This window comes from Danio rerio, chromosome 14 (assembly GCF_049306965.1).
Source record: "Danio rerio strain Tuebingen ecotype United States chromosome 14, GRCz12tu, whole genome shotgun sequence".
NCBI lineage: Eukaryota > Metazoa > Chordata > Actinopteri > Cypriniformes > Danionidae > Danio > Danio rerio.
In genome coordinates, this window is record NC_133189.1 from 58,473,138 (window position 1) to 58,490,000 (window position 16,863).

The 16,863-nt window shown below is 43.1% G+C and overlaps 3 protein-coding genes across 7 annotated transcripts in view; 1 reads left to right on the forward strand and 2 right to left on the reverse strand.

Annotated features, from left to right (window-relative positions):
• The window catches only part of polr2b (RNA polymerase II subunit B), a 29,137-nt gene extending 26,814 nt beyond the window's left edge, over positions 1–2,323 (reverse strand). Inside the window, exons 1-2 of one of the 2 annotated variants that reach the window (XR_012389360.1) lie at positions 2,210–2,317; positions 1,801–1,873 (exon numbers count right to left, since the gene is read on the reverse strand). Coding sequence is in view for 1 of the 2 variants with exons in the window: in NM_001024461.3 (NP_001019632.2) it covers positions 1,801–1,873; positions 2,210–2,228 (92 nt within the window). In the remaining variant the exon portion in view is untranslated. 2 annotated transcript variants of the gene reach the window in all.
• Positions 2,324–2,513: 190 nt separating this feature from the next.
• noa1 (nitric oxide associated 1) lies at positions 2,514–13,007 on the forward strand. Of its 3 annotated transcripts, XM_073921490.1 has the most exons (8): positions 2,514–3,739; positions 5,137–5,289; positions 5,626–5,825; positions 7,015–7,146; positions 7,680–7,796; positions 8,233–8,350; positions 10,947–11,451; positions 12,014–13,007. In XM_073921490.1, the coding sequence occupies exons 1-7, from the start codon at positions 2,584–2,586 to the stop codon at positions 11,177–11,179; spliced, it is 2,109 nt and encodes a 702-aa protein (XP_073777591.1). In that variant the 5' UTR covers positions 2,514–2,583; the 3' UTR covers positions 11,180–11,451; positions 12,014–13,007. The 3 variants fall into 3 exon arrangements, with proteins under 3 accessions (XP_073777591.1, XP_073777592.1, NP_001107900.1); XM_073921491.1 differs by lacking the exon at positions 12,014–13,007 and having other exon boundaries at positions 8,233–9,615; positions 9,960–11,407; NM_001114428.1 differs by having other exon boundaries at positions 2,540–3,739; positions 10,947–12,095.
• The window catches only part of rest (RE1-silencing transcription factor), a 15,029-nt gene continuing 10,340 nt past the window's right edge, over positions 12,175–16,863 (reverse strand). The window contains exons 4-5 of one of the 2 annotated variants that reach the window (XR_012389546.1): positions 14,888–16,863; positions 12,175–14,667 (exon numbers count right to left, since the gene is read on the reverse strand). The exon at positions 14,888–16,863 is cut by the window's right edge and continues 532 nt beyond it. Coding sequence is in view for 1 of the 2 variants with exons in the window: in NM_001353866.1 (NP_001340795.1) it covers positions 15,777–16,863 (1,087 nt within the window). In the remaining variant the exon portion in view is untranslated. The other variant, NM_001353866.1, reaches the window with a different exon arrangement.

The following is a 16,863-nucleotide window of genomic DNA, read 5'->3' on the forward strand; positions in this document are numbered from 1 at the left end:
GTGAACTGGATCATGGTGGATCTGTGATCTGCATGGATCACAACCCACAGTTCGGGGTTGTAGTGGGAGCTAAATGCTTTCTCAGGTTATTAACTAAAGGTGTTTTCTGTCAGTTTGTATAACCTGCATTAATGCTCTCAGTGTAAAGCTGCAGAATTTAACATTAAAATATCATGACCTCAATTCAAACCCGCGCAACATGAACAATAAATAATAATGATTTGCATATGTTCATTCCTTTCGATGAGATGTTAAACCGAGCTCCTGACTCTCTGTGGTCATTAATAATCCCATGGCACTTCTGGTAAAGAGTAGGGGTGTAACCCTGGTGTCCTGGCCAAAGTCCCTCCATCGGCCCTAACGATCACCCCCATGCACTGAACTGGCTCCATCACTGTCTCTCCACTCCACCTATAGCTGGCGCCGTTGTCCTGTGGCTGCCGTTGCATCATCAAAGTAGATGCTGCACACTGGTGGTGGTGTGGAGAGACCCCCCCCCCTCATGATTGTGAAGTGCTTTGGGTGTACGGCCATACACATTAACTGCGCTATGTAAATACACATTACATTAAATACACACATTACATTATTAATCCTTCGAAGCCATGCATTCAGATCGGCGTTTGGTCGAGAGAGATTCAGTTTATACAATATTTTCAGTGAGTTACAAACAATTAAATACCACAGCAGTGCTGGGAGACGGTTTACAGTTCAGATATAAACTCTGATGTTTATGGTAAAGAATAAAATCAGCGTTTAATGGAACTTGACGCTGGTGAATGTTGTAGCAATTACACTGTTTAACCAATGGCGACAAACAACCATCAAAATGATGACACTGAAAAGGTTTGCAGAGATGATCCATCTATGATGAAACAGGAAGTTTTAAGTGAACTGTTAAATCATTAATTGTAAATAAATGTGTTATGCTGTGGACGATGTTAGATTTCTATGTTTAGCATTATCAGCAGCAGTAGCAAACATCATTTTACCTATTGAATATTTTCCTTTTCTTCAGCTGTTCTTTCTTGATGTTCATTTTTGTTTAAAACAATAGTTTTTGCAGTAATATGCTTGTATAAATTAAAAGCAAATTACATTTGTCTCCTCCCTTATTGCTGATCCAAAAAATGGTCGAATCCATGATTCAAATACCGTAGTGTGATCCGAAAAGTGAGATTTGTGGTCTGTTACACCACTAAAAAATAACATGGGTTTTTGTGGAATATGGGTTTTGTATGCATCAAACCAGTAAAATGGCAAATATAATATGGCTCTTCATATAATACATGTTATCAATATAAAAATACTACGGGTCTCCAAATAATATGGGTTTTCAATAAAATTAGCTAAAGAAAAACAATGCAACACAGCTGTAATTTTCTCCATGCTATGGAAAGTCTTCATTTTCCCAAACAATAAGGCCACCACAATGTCAATGAGTGGAAAAATTGTTTCAACACCCAAGTCTTGTCATTCATATATTAGGAATCCTTTAATGCCATGTTTAATGACATATACTCCATTTAAAGTTCACAGTTTGACCTAAATATACTCAATAATTGTCATGTGAAATCTTAATTAGTGGCCACTCTCCTTCAAACCACTAGATTTACACACAACAATAAGCTTTTCAGCATTTCAAGCAGAATCACATTCACTATCGCCATTTACTGTAATAAGCACAGCTTGTTGCAACTATATACAACTTTATACACATTTTCTGTGATTTCAGTAAATAAAGTCAGTTTTGTACATGTAATTTTATGTAGTTTCTCCATTATAGCAGGGTTTTATTACCTGATAACAATCCAGCAGGCCTCCTGCCACAGGTCAGGGGTGATTTCATCATCATCTTCATCATACTGGATATCTGCAGTGATTATGGAGTATTTACTTCAACATGTCTAATAATACAGAGTTTAACAACAACACATTAACTTATATCCTAAAATGAACATTACATACTGCGGCCTAGCAAACAAAACACAAGTTACACAATTAATAAGCAATATTTAAAGCCTACAGTTGTATTAAATCTACAATAGTTATATTAGTATGCATGTTCAGCTCATTTCTGACAAAGCAAGAGTTAGCCGGTTAGCATATACGTTACGTTAACGCTTGAAAATTAGGTATTAAACCACACATTTCACTAAAACAAAACAACCAATAAGCACATAGTGAGCTTATAAGTCCTCACACATACCTTCGTCTTGATCATACATGATTTGTACCGCGTATTATTAATATTTCTGATGATAACAAACAGAGATTCTGCGCGCGCCTCACGTCTGAGCCGCTCTGAAGACAACACAGGCGGCGGCGGGATTATACGCCACTTCCGGCTCTTACGATTTTATTTTAGTTCATCCTACATATTCATCTATTTACTATTTTAAATACCACACATTTATTGTTTAATTTAGAGTCAAAGAGTTAAAATGTTATTTTTAATGAAATATTCCGTGTTCTAAAATCAGTGACGTACAATTGTGCGACAGGCAACTCACGTGGGTCGCTGGATAGTCAAGGTGGCCGTGAGTCTAGCGATGGCGCTGTGTTTATAAAGTTGACGGAATAATGTACAGGCTTCTCAGAGCCTCGGTTCTGCGGCTCTACGCGGGTACTGGCGTGAAACATTTGTCGGGGACGCGGACGGAGAGTCTGCGCAGATGGAAACGCGCAGGAGGTCCGGCATTAAAGGCGCTTCAGGAGCCGCACACACTGCTGGAGCCGCACACACAGGAGCACTTCCTGTTCCCGGACTGGGGGACAGAACATGAGGATGATGGAGAGGTGCTGGAGAAGGGCCCTCAGCTCAGGGGGCCTCAGAGAAACAATGATGATGATGGAGAGATGCTGGAGCGGGGCCCTCAGCTGGGAGCTCTTCAGAGAAAACACCATGATGATGATGGAGAGGTCAGGACTCAGTCTAAGCAGCTCCGGGGTCTGGAGAGACAGCTGGAGCTCATGAAGGGCCCCGTAGAGGAGCACTCTCTGATAGACTTCCATGATGAAGGATTCCCTCTGCACAAACCCAAGAAGAAGCGCCCGCAGAAGGTGTTCGGCTCTCCGGATGCGCAGGCGGCCCTCAGCGAGACCTCCTGCTCCGGCTGCGGGGCCCTCCTGCACTGCACGGACCCCCAGGAGCCCGGATACCTGCCCAGTGAGAAGTACAAGCCTCTGCTGGAGGGCGGTGGGCTGGAGCGGGCCGTGTGCCAGCGCTGCTTCCTGATCCAGCACCAGCAGAGGGCGCTGAGCGTGCGGATGTCCCCGGATCAGTACCGCGCGGTGGTGGGCTCCATACGGCCCCTGAGCGCGCTGGTTCTGCTGATCCTGGACCTGCTGGATCTCCCGCACTCCATCATCCCGGACCTGCCGCAGCTGCTGGGACGCAACAAACGTGTGGTGGTGTTGGGGAATAAGGTGGACCTGCTGCCGGGAGATGCGCAGAACTACCTGCAGCGGGTGCGGCGGCAGCTGATGGCGGACTGCGCCCGCGCCGGCATCTCCGCTGACCCCCGAGACGTCCACCTCATCAGCGCTAAAACCGGCTACGGCATCGAGACCCTGATCAGCAGCCTGCAAACCCGCGGGAGGCACCGGGGAGACGTGTACCTGATCGGGATGGCCAACGCCGGCAAATCCACACTCTTCAACACCCTGCTGGAGTCTGACTACTGCAAATCCACAGCCGCTGACGCCATTCATAGAGCCACCATATCACCATGGCCTGGTCAGACACTCACCCACATGGACAGACAAACAGATAGATAGATAGATAGACAGACAGACAGACAGACAGACAGATAGATAGATAGATAGATAGATAGATATACAGACAGATAGATAGATAGATATACAGACAGACAGACAGATAGATAGATAGATTGATTAACAAGTAGATAAATAGATGCAAGGACATATATATATAGACAGTGTGTGTTTGTGTGTGTGTGTGTGTGTGTGTGTATAGAGAGAGAGACAGACAGATATGTAGACAGACATTATATACATACAGACAGGCAAATATATAGACGGACAGATTATATATATATATATATATATATATATATATATATATATATATATATATATATACATACAGAATTATATATAGACAGACAGGCAGTTATATAGACAGACATACAGTATATATATAGACAGACAGACATTATATATAGATATATAGACAGACAGTATATATATATATATAGACACACACACATATATATATATATAGACAGGCAAATATATAGACAGATATATAGACAGACATGTATATATAGAAAGACAGTGTATATATATATTTATAGACAGTGTATATATATATATGAACAGTCAGATATATAGACAGACAGGCAGTTATATAGACAGACAGACATTATATATATACAGACAAGCGAATATATAGACAGACAGTATATATATAGACAGGCAGATGTATAGACAGACATTTATATAGACAGACAGACAGAATGTATATGTATATATATTTATTCAGACAGATAGTATATATATAGACAGCAGACAGTGTGTGTGTGTGTGTGTGTGTGTATATATATTCATTCATTTTCCTTTGGCTAAGTCCTTTATTCAACATGGGTCGTCACAGTGGAATGAACCGCCAACTGTTCCAGCATATGTTTTATGCACTAGATGCCCTTTCAGTGGCAGTACTGGGAAACACCCATACACACTTATTCTCACACACACACACACACACACACACACTCATACACTAAGGCCAGTGTAGTTGATCAGTTCCCCTATAGCGCATGTGTTTGGACTGTGGGGGAAACCGGAGCACCCGAAGGAAACCCACACCAACACGGGGAGAACATGCAAACTCCACATAGAAACACCAACTGACCCAGCCGAGACTCAAACCAGAGACCTTCTTGCTGTAAGGCCTCATCTATATATGTTTATATATAGATAGACACAGACAGACAGACAGACAGACAGACAGATGTATGTGTATATATATATATATATATATATATATATATATATGTAGATGAACAGATAGGCACACACACACACACACACACAGACAGGATGGTGTGTTGTGTGTCTGCAGTGCTGATGGAGTGTGTGTGTGTGTGTGTGTGTGTGTGTGTGTGTGTGCAGGAACGACTCTGAATCTGCTGAAGTTCCCCATCCTAAACCCGACAGCTCATCGCCTGAGCAGACGAGCAGAGAGACTCCAGCAGACGCAGCAGAACATCACTGCAGACGAGCTGCGCAGGATCACACACTACAGCAGACACGGATACCTCATCGGTACACACACACACACACAGTTCAGCACATCACTGAAGCTGCTCATTTACTCATGCATATGTGTGTCAATTAACGAAATTAAAATTTAACCGGGAGGATAATAATTCCGACTATAATATAGACATAATATACTATAATATTCGGACTACTATATATATATATATTAAAAACAAGAAGCTTGTCACTAATTAAATACAATGAGCAAATCAAATGCAGAAAGAGCTCCATTAAATGTGTTACTGTCTTAAACAAACTGTGGTGTACTTCATATATCACAGACTAGAGTGAATAACTGTATTGTAAATGTTTATAAAGCGTTATATATGTGTGTTGTAGGTCACGTTGGCAGGACGTTCCAGCTGAAGCGGGCACACAGTAAAGATGAGGTGGAGTTTGATGCAGACAGTCTGAGCTTTGGAGGAGATCTGGATGGAGACGTTCAGAAGAGTCCGAAAGCAGACGCTGAACTCTCCTATAATGAGATTAAAGACGCTCACTGGTGCTACGACACACCGGGAATCATCAAGGAGAACGACGTCAGTCACAATAACACACACACTACTGCTGTCTTACACCTCAATAACACACACACTACTCACAAACACTGCATTTCTGCTCGTCTGATCATGATCATGTTAATAATATGCTAATTAGGCAAGTCATTCGTTGGTTCTGTAGGCAATCCAACAACAATCATTTCTCAAGGGGGCTAATAATATTGACATTAGTAATGTTACACCTTTACCAAAGTCACATAGCCAAATATTAATGTGCAAATACATCCTTCATCACATGATATCAGGTGCTGTTTGTATTAGTATAGTACTGTATAATATTAGTATAGTATATTGTTAGTATGACATTAGTATAGTATAGTTATGGTGTAGTATTAATATAGTATATTAGATTATTATTATACTATTAGGATCAATATCATACACTTACCGGCCACTTTATTAGGGACACCTGTCCAACTGCTAGTTAAAGCACATGTCTAATCAGCCAATCACATGGCAGCAGCTCACTGCATTTCAGCATGTAGACATGGTCAAGAGGATCTGCTGCAGTTCAGAGCGAGCATCAGAATGGGGAAGAAAGGGGATTTAAGAGACTTTGACCGTGGCATGGTTGTTGCTGCCAGACGGGCTGCTCTGAGTATTTCAGAAACTGCTGATCTACTGGGATTTTCACGCACAACCGTCTCTAGGGTTTACAGAGAATGAAGAAATATCCAGTGAGCGGCAGTTCTGTGGGCGCAAATGCCTTGTTGATGAGGCCAGAGGTCAGAGGAGAATGGCCAGACTGGTTCCAGCTGATAGAAAGGCAACAGTAACTCAAATAAGCACTCGATACAACCGAGCTCTGCAGAAGAGCATCTCTGAACACACAACACGGCCAACCTTGAGGCGGATGGGCTACAGCAGCAGAAGAGCACACCGGGTGCCGCTCCTGTCAGCTAAGAACAGGAAACTGAGGCTACAATTCACACAGACTCACCAAAACTGGACAATAGAAGATTGGAGAAACGTTGCTGCTCTGATGAGTCTCCATTTCTGCTCACACATTCGGATGCTCGGCTCACAATTTGGCCTCAACAACATGAAAGCATGGATCATCCTGCCTTGTATCAGCGGTTCAGGCTGCTGGTGGTGGTGTAATGGTGTGTGGGGGGGTTTTCTTTGGGTCCATTAGTTAATAATGATCGTGTTGTGGTGTGTGTTTCAGCTTCTGAGTGTGCTGACGGAGCAGGAGGTGAAGCTGGTGGTTCCCACAGTCGCCATCACACCCAGAACATTCCTGCTGAAGCCGGGGACGGTGCTGTTTCTGGGGGGTCTCGCTCGCATCGACTACCTGCAGGTACAAACACACACATCTGACATTCGAACACTGATGTCATACTCCAGAACACACACCTGCTTCAGGCTTTGGTGTCCTGTGTGCTTCAGTGTGTGTTGATGCTTCTGTCAGTCTATGTTGATCTAGAACTCCACATCTATAATCCTCTTAGTCTATGCTGACATCATCTTCAGCACACTCTAATGGATAATGGACAGACGGCTGCTTCTCACTCAGGCCTGCTGGACATGCTAATGAGATGGAGACTAGTGGGCGGGGCTTTCCCCCTCTGATGACACACAGCAGGAGAATGTCAATCACAGTGCTTCTGCTTCAAGTCTGATTAGAACAAACACAACTCACTCATGCTGATGACATGAGACACACACACACACACTACTGTGCTTAAACTCTGCATTAAGTGCATAATAGGTGCCCTTTAATATAATCAATATTTGTAGTATACTTTATCTCACTCTGAAAACAGCCGTTGGAGCCGTCATGGTGTAAAACACAAGCAGATAACTGAATAACAGCGTCGTTTCTCTCTGTAGGGGCAGAACTCCTGCTGGTTCACAGTGCTGGCGTCGTCTCGTGTGCCGGTTCACATCACCAGTCTGGATAAAGCTGACGACATCTATCAGAAACATGCTGGAAATACACTGCTGGGGGTGAGCACAAATATAATACATGTGTGATTACAGCTGAAGACTGCATTATCAGCCCTCCTGTGAACTATTACAGATATATCAAGAGACATGACAGTGTTAATAACTCATCTCTAATAGCTGATGTGTTTCCTCTTCTCCATGATGACAGCACATAATATTAGACTAGATATTCTTCAAGACACTAGTGTTCAGCTTACAGTGACATGTAAAGGCTTCACTAGGGTAATTAGGACACGGGGGCTAATAATATTGAGCACAGCTCTTCCTGCAGTGTGTAAGGCTGTATCTCCAGCATGATTACTGCCGTCTCCAGTGTTGGTGATCCTCCAGAAACCACTAGCCTATGAGGATCTGATGATCAACAGCATTTATGATCATGCTCAATGCTAAAAACCCTTCAGCAGGTCTTTTCCTAATGCCTGTTGTGTGTGTGAAGGTGCCGTGTGGAGGTGAGGAGCGCATGAAAACATTCCCACCGCTCATTGCTCAGGACTTTGAGCTCCAGGGTCAGGACTGCGACACCGCCATCGCAGACATCAAGATCTCCTCAGCAGGTGAATGTCTGAAGAGCTCAGCTTACACCACAGAGCTGCTGAATGCTGCATTCTGATTGGCTGATGGTCACCAGGTCTCAGCTGTTTGGTTATTGTCAGATAAAGGCACAGCTAAAGTAGTTCCGGCAGGTTTAGAGCGCATTACAGCTCTGTATCACTCCGCTCAATGGTTAGAGTTATTTTAGAGAAATAACAATCTAATTTAAAAGAGCATTTCAGCCTTTCTGAGATGTTATTTTTAAATATTTAATTTTCTTATTAAAATATATGAATTTTTGGACATTTCCAGAACAGAGGAATACTAATAAATCAGCATGTTATGTGTAAAGCATGCAGGGGATGCTTCATATATAAGCTTAATGTAAAAAATGTTTGAGAATAAATCACCTACTCATTTATATTTCTGTACTGCTGCCATGAACAAACACTAAAACAACATCTGAATATTATTAAAGGCCCTCTAAACTAGAACAGTGAAGCTCTGGACAAACTTTATGGTGTCTCGAGAAAGCCTCGTCTGAACATTTAAAGCAGTTAAAATAATTGCAGTCGGCATACAGAGATAACTACACGTGCGCTGAGGTGTTCTAGGTCTGTGCTAAGGTGGTTGCTAGGGTGTTCTGAGTTGTTTTGTTGTTCTGAGAGGTTGTTAAGGCATTGCCAGGGTGATACGTGTGATATGTGCATTTGCTAAGGTGTTGCTAGGCAGTTACTGGGGTGTTCTGAGTGGTTGCTAAGGTGTTGCCAGGGTGTTCTGAATGGTTGCTAAGGCATTGCTAGGGTATTCTAGGTGGTTACTAAGATGTTGCTAGGCAGTTGCTACGGTGTTCTGATTGGTTGCTAAGGTGTTCTAGGTCAGGTAAGCTAAGTGGTTGCTAGGGTGTTCTAAGTTGTTGCTAGGTGGTTGCTATGGTGTTCTAGGTCTTACTAAGGTGTTGCAAGGTGGTTGCTAGGGTGTTTTGAGTGGTTGCTAGGCGTTGCTAGGGTGTTCTGAATGGTTACTAAGGCATTGCTAGGGTGTTTTAGGTGGTAACTAAGATGTCGCTAGGCAGTTGCTAAGGTGTTCTGAGTGGTTGCTAAGGTATTGCTAAGTGGTTGCTAGGGTGTTCTGAGTTGTTGCTAGGCGGTTGCAAAGGTGTTGCTAGGTGGTTGATATGGTGTTCTAGGTCTTTGCTAAGGTGTTGCTAAGGCATTGCTAGATGATTGCTAAGGTGTTGCTAGGCAGTTGCTAGAGTGTTCTGAGTGGTTGCTATGCGGTTGCTAAGGTGTTCTAGGTTGTTGCTAAGGCAATGCTAGGTAGTTACTAAGTTGTTCTAGGTCGTTGCTAAGGTGTTGCTAGGCTGTTCTGAGTGGTTGCTAGGTCGTTGCTAAGGTGTTCTGAGTGGTTGCTAAGGTATTGCTAAGTGGTTGCTAGGGTGTTCTGAGTTGTTGCTAGGCGGTTGCAAAGGTGTTGCTAGGTGGTTGATATGGTGTTCTAGGTCTTTGCTAAGGTGTTGCTAAGGCATTGCTAGATGATTGCTAAGGTGTTGCTAGGCAGTTGCTAGAGTGTTCTGAGTGGTTGCTAAGGTGTTCTAGGTTGTTGCTAAGGCAATGCTAGGTAGTTACTAAGTTGTTCTAGGTCGTTGCTGAGGTGTTGCTAGGCTGTTCTGAGTGGTTGCTAGGTCATTGCTAAGGTGTTCTGAGTGGTTGCTAAGGTGTTGCTAGGTGGCTGCTAAGGGGTTGCTAGGCAGTTACTAAGGTGTTCTAGGTCGTTGCTAATGTGGTTGATAGGGTGTTTTGAGCTGTTGCTAGGCGGTTGCTAAGCATGAATTTAGGAGGGATTAGCATGTTGCTAGTATGATTAGTATGTTTCTAGTATGAATTGTTATCAGTATGTCCGATGTAAAGTCAATGACAGTTTTTTTACAATGAAAGTCTATGGGTTAGTTGCTAGGGTGTGGCTAGTAAGTTGAAAGGTCATCAGTGATTGGTAGATGGGTGGTCTGAGTTTAATGAGCCTAACGTCTCATCTGTATGACATTCTGGCGCAAAGTTATGATGTCACAAAGTTTGGTCCAATGTTAAGTCAATGGGGAGAATTTTTCGGGTCATTTTTTGTGACCCAGCAACCCGAGTCAGAGCAGTTTGGAGTTAGTTTGGTGGTTATAGTATGAACAGTCTAGGTGGAAATGCATATAGAAATCAGTCTCAGAACAGCAGGTCAGCTTTCTCAAGCTGCTGTAAATATTGTGTGGAATTACTTTATATTTTAACTTCAAAGTGTCCATGATATCAATATTATCACCATATACTGAATTAATGAGCCATTGAATATGAGCATATGTCTAACAGGAGCTGTTTGAACTGGAGTATAGGCAGAACAGGTATCAGACAATAATGCCTGAGCCACTTCACTGTCATCACCGTTCTGTCCTAATAATTCAGTAGCCCAATGACACTTATTCCTGTCATGTACTATACCATAATAAAGATGGTAATGTTTCCTTTATCATCAGTGTTCCCACTCCAGTAGTGTTTATATTAAATCTATGTAAGTGTTAATCATGTGCTCACCCAGTACTCCTGCTGTGTGTGTGTGTGTGTGTGTGTGTGTCAGGCTGGATCGCGGTGACTGCAGACGCTGGAGATCAGCTGTTATTGAGGACTCGAGCTCCAGCAGCAGCAGGAGTGTGTTTGCGGACGCCGCCGTTACTGCCGCACATCGTCCGTCTTAAAGGACAGAGAATACACAGATCTGCAGCGTACAAGACCAGAAAACCACAAACACTGATGGACACGGGACTGTCTGCCAGAGCGGCTCAGAGACTGCACAACACACACAGCAAATGACCACTGTGACACTGCTATACCACACACACACACACACACACACACACACACACACACACACACTGTTGATGGGTTATTTTTATACCAGTGTCTAAATGTGTTTATATGGACAAAATTGTTCCAACCTTCCACTGAAGAATTAAAAGCCTCAGTGGGTTCTGAAATAACTTAAAAGCTGAAAATAGTCATGATTAATCGAACATTTCTGATAATAAACTATTGAATATCTAATGCTGCTTTTGAATTGTGCATCTACAGAATCATTATAAAAGGCAAACCAATGACACTGGCCTGGATAGAACTGGAAAGTATGAACAATTTTGTCCAAGTCTGTGTGTATATATACACCGGCCACTTTATTAGGTACACCTCACTAGTACAGGTTAGACTCCCTTTAGTCTTCAGATCTGCCTTAATCCTTGGTGTCAGAGATTCAACAAGCTGCTGGAAATATTCCTCAGAGATTTTGCTCCATATTGTCATGATAGCATCACACAGTTGCTGCAGATTTGTCGGCTGCACATCCATGATGCCAATCTCCCGTTCCACCACATCCCAAAGCTGCTCTATTGGTTTGAGCTCTGGTGACTGTGGAGGCCATTTGAGTACAGTGAACTCATCGTCATGTTCAAGAAAGCAGTCTGAGATGATTGAGCTTTATGACATGCTGCGTTATCCTGCTGGAAGTAGCCATCAGAAGATGGAGACACTGTGCTCATAAAGGGATGGACATGGTCAGCAGCAATACTCAGGTAGGCTGTGGCGTTGATGCTCAATTGGTACTAATGGACCCAAAGTGTGTTACAAGCAGTTGGACAGGTGTACCTAATAAAGTGGCCGGTGAGTGTATATACGTATATTAATATGCTAATTTCTACATTTAAAAAAACAAAAGATAAAAAAAGTTTTATTGAAACATCTTCAGCTAATCAGTCAAACTTGGTGGTATCAGATGGTTGATAAAAAGCAGATCAAGGGAAGACATTACAACATTCTGACTGATATCATTTGACTACTTTTAATAAGAAATGAAGACGCACTGACTACATTGATCCACATTGTGAATATGCAATATGCTATTCCTATAGAAGAAGAGCAGAACAAACGAGACAGAAGAGCAGTGCTAATTCAACATACAAAAGTCCTCCATTTACATGAAGAATGCAACCGTGAGCAGAGCTCAAACTCCACCATCCACATCCGGCTTTGGTTAAGAGATCCAAAAGTCAATATTGCACAACATACTACAGGCAACCTTCTCTTTACAGTATTCTCTGATCATATTAGACATTAAGGGTCGTGGCACTTTCACACTCATGCTGAAAGTCACTGGAATAGCATCAGATCAACTTTGGAGAAACTGATTTTCAATGCAGATGATCAATTATAGAAGCAGAAGAGCTCGATATGGAGGAAACAAGCCGCTCTTTCACTCGTGGGTCCATCAGATGTGAGTAAAATGCTCAAATTGATTGTCGGAGGCACTGAAGAGGAAGAAAATAATATATACAGTGATAATACACAGACAAAAGCAACAGAATCTTTGGATTGAGCATGAAACTGAAATATATAAAAGACATTTAAAGAGGAAGAGAGAAATTGATCTGTACAGAGAGTAAAAAACATCCTCCATTACACACGACACGCTCCGGCTGCAGCAGGCCTGTCTACAGAAATCTGTGTGACACCATGGGAAGGGGCAGTTCACTAAAACATTCATGTGTTTCTCTATTGACTGACCCTCGAGTCTTTCACAATAAGATATTCTGAAGAATGCTGGATTCTGCTCTTGGTGTTCATATTCATTAAATACTTTCTGAGAATTTGAGTGAGGAGATGTTGATTATTGTGTGAGCTGTGTCTTTAAGAGAAGGGTTAGATTATGGTTAGTCAAGTGCTTTCTAAACTGTGGTCTGCTGTTCAGGACTCTAGCACTAGATTTCATTATTACTGACACTAAATCAATCAATCTTTGATCTGAGTCATGTTTGATGTTCAGTGTTGGATCATTATTGTGCGATTAAAAACAGCACAGCACTGATGAGTGCGTCTGCCAGATCCACAGACAATAACTGGAGCTGAGTCATCCAGAAATAATCCTGTGTAGATTTTCCAAAAGGCATCAATTTTCTCTCCTGAATCAACTCTGAGTTCAGTTTTAAACAGCAGAGGGCGCTCTAGGATAGTGTTTAACACCAGATAATGCTCTAGGCTAGTTTTAGCAGATGGCGCTCTAGAGTAGTTTTGAACAGCAGCTGGCACTCTAGAATCGTGTTAACAGATTGTGCTCTAGGCTAATTTTGAACAGTAAATGGAGCTCTAAGCTGCTTTTAAACAGCAGATGACACTCTAGGCTAGTTTTAGCAGATGGCGCTCTAGGCTAGTTTTAGCAGATGGCGCTCTAGAGTACATTTGAAATGCAGATGGCACTCTAGATTAGTTTTTAACAACATGTTGCTCTAGACTAGTTTTGAACTGCAGATAGCGCTCTAGCCTAGAGTGACATGTTGTTAAACTAGTCTAGTTTTGAACAGCAGTTGACACTCTAGGCTAGTTTTAGCAGATGGCGCTCTAGAGTAGATCTGAAATGCAGATGGCACTCTAGACTAGTTTTTAACAACATGTTGCTCTAGACTAGTTTTGAACATCAGATAGAGCTTTAGGCTAGTTTTGAACAGCAGATGGCGCTCTAGCCTAGAATGACATGTTGTTAAACTAGTCTAGTTTTGAACAGCAGATGGCACTCTAGAGTAGATTTGAAATGCAGATGGCACTCTAGACTAGTTTTTAACAACATGTTGCTCTAGACTAGTTTTTAACATGTTGTTTTAGACTAGTTTTGAACCGCAGACGGTGCTCTAGACTAGAGTGACGTTATTGAAATAGTCTAGTTTTTAACAGCAGGTGGTGGTCTCGGCAAGTTTTGAACAGCAGATGTCACTCTAGGCTAGTTTTGAACAGCAGGTGGCGCTCTAGGCTAGTTAAAACACATGGTGCTCTAGGCTAGTTTTGAACAGCAGATGTCGCTCTAGGCTAGTTTTGAACAGCAGACGGAGCTCTAGGCTAGTTTAAACACATGGTACTCTAGGCTAGTTTTGAACAGCAGATGGCGCTCCAGGCTAGTTTTGAACAGCAGATGGCGCTCTAGGCTAGTTTAAACACATGGCGCTCTTGGCTAGTTTTGAACAGCAGATGGTGCTCTAAGCTAGTTTAAACACATGGTACTCTAGGCTAGTTTTGAACAGCAGATGGCGCTCTAGGCTAGTTTTGAACAGCAGATGGCGCTCTAGGCTAGTTTTGAACAGCAGATGGCGCTCTAGGCTAGTTTTGAACAGCAGATGGCGCTCTAGGCTAGTTTAAACACATGGTGCTCTAGGATAATTTTGAACAGCAGATGGCACCCTAGGCTAGTTTTGAACAGCAGATGGCACTCTAGGCTAGTTTAACAGCATTTGGAGTTTTAGGCCTGTTTTTAACAACATAGCGCTCTAGGCTTATTCATACAGTAGGTGGCAAACTAGGCAAGTTTTAGCAGATGGTGCTCTCGACTGGTTTTGAACAGCAGATGGCACACTAGACTAGTTTTAACAGCAGACGTCGCTCTAGGCTAGTTTTAACAGTATATGGTGTTCTAGGCTAGTTTTGAACAACATAGAGCTAAAGGCTAATTTATAACCTCAGGTAGTAAACTAGGCATGTTTAGCAGACGGCACTCTAAGGTAGTTTTGAACAACAAACGGCGCTCTAGGCTAGTTTTAAACACCAGATGGCACTCTAGACTACTTTTAACCACCAGACAGCGCTCTAGGCTAGTATTGAACCGCAGATGACACTCTAGGCTAGTTTTAAACACCTGATGGTGCTGTAGACCAGTTTTAAACACCAGATGACACTCAAGACTATTTTTAAACACCAGATGGCACTCTAGGGTAGTTTTAGCAGACAGCGCTATAGGCTAGCTTTTAGCAAAATTTCACTCTAGGCTAGTTTTAAACACCAGATAGCACTCTAGACTAGTGTTAAACACCAGATGGCACTCTAGACTAGTATTAAACACCAGATGGCACTCTAGACTAGTGTTAAACACCAGACGGCACTCTAGACCAGTTTTGAACAGCAGACAGAGCTCTAGGCTAGTGTTTAACAGCAGAAGGTGCTCTAGGCTATATTTAACATCAAAACTAGCCTAGAGCAACGTCTGAACAGCAGATGGCACTCTAGTTTTTAACAACGTCACTCTAGGCTAGTTTCTAACATCAGACGGCGATCTAGACTAGTTTTAAACACCAGATGGCAGTCTATACTCGTTTTAACAGATGTCCCTCTAGGCTAGTTTTGAGCAGCAGATTGTGCATTAGGCTAGTGCTTGACAGCAGACGGCATTCTAGTTTAGTTTTTAACATTTGAATGTTCTGAAATGCAGGTGTAGAGCATCAACTGCTGTTCAAACTATCCTACAGCGCCATCTACTGCTAAAAAGCTAAACTCAGATTTGATTCAAGAGAGAACAGCGATGCATTTTTAAAAACTGATGTCCTGCTGCGGATCTAGCAACAGCCCCATGTTTGTTTTACATCTGACCCAGTTCGGTTGCATCTCATTTGCCCCCCTGTGCCGCCCCTTCTAGGTAGTACACATTGACTAAATGTCGGTTCAGGTGTTTCCGGTAGTCCATCTCCAGAGCGAAGCTGCGGTCGCAGAAGATGCAGGTGTGGCTGAGCAGTCGGGCTGCAGAAGCGTCTCTCTCCTCAGTCGGAGTCTCTGGCAGTTTCTCTGCGCCCGCCATCAGCCCAGAGTCGTAGCTTCCTTCAGAGGCGCTGTCGCTGATGTCACTTCCTCCATCATTACTGTGGATGCCCTCGTCATCTTCAGCATCTGCAGGCTTGTGCTGCAGTGGTAGAGTCGGGGTGAATCCCGGAGCACCGTCGCTGTCGGTCGGAGATGGCATTTCATTTCCACTGTCCACTTCTGGAGCATCTGGCGCTGCAGTGCTGATCTCCACCTCCAGAGGGCGCTGGACTTCCTCTACAGCTGGAGCTTTCTCAATCGGACAGTCAGGAACGCTCTGTGGTTCCACATCAGGCCGTGATTCAGCTACAGGAGGATTTTGAGATTCATCAATACTGTCGTCGGGTTTGCTTGCATTATTTGCTTCAGAGCTTTCGCTCTCCATGACTTCAGGATTGGTTTGATTTGCTTCACTTGTTGTTGGTTTTCCCGAATCCTTCTTCTTGGTCCGTTTGATCCGCTGCTTTGGTTCTGCTGGATTGTCTGCTTTTCTTTTGCCTGCTTTCTGCCTCATTATCTCCTCCTCTTCCACGTTCTGGGTTTCACCGCAGACCTTTAAAGTCTTCGTTTGCTTCTTGCATGGTTTCTTGGTTTGCACTTTCCCACAATCCTTTGCATTATCGATCTCAGTCAATGATCTGTTTTCCTTCTCAGGCCTGTTTTCCTGTGTCTCGTTCTGCTGTGGTGTGTGTTGCGTTTGCTCACAGTCATCGCTCTGCTGCTGAACGCTGGAGTCCTTCACAGGCTTCTCCTTCTTCTGACGGCTTTTCAAGGCTTTCTCCGCAGATTTCTCCGCCTTCTTGGTCTCCTTTTTATTATTAACCCGTGTATCTTCGGTTTGTGTCTCTTCAGTGTCTTTCACAGCAGTCTTTCCTTTCAGCTTCTTAGCGGTTTTC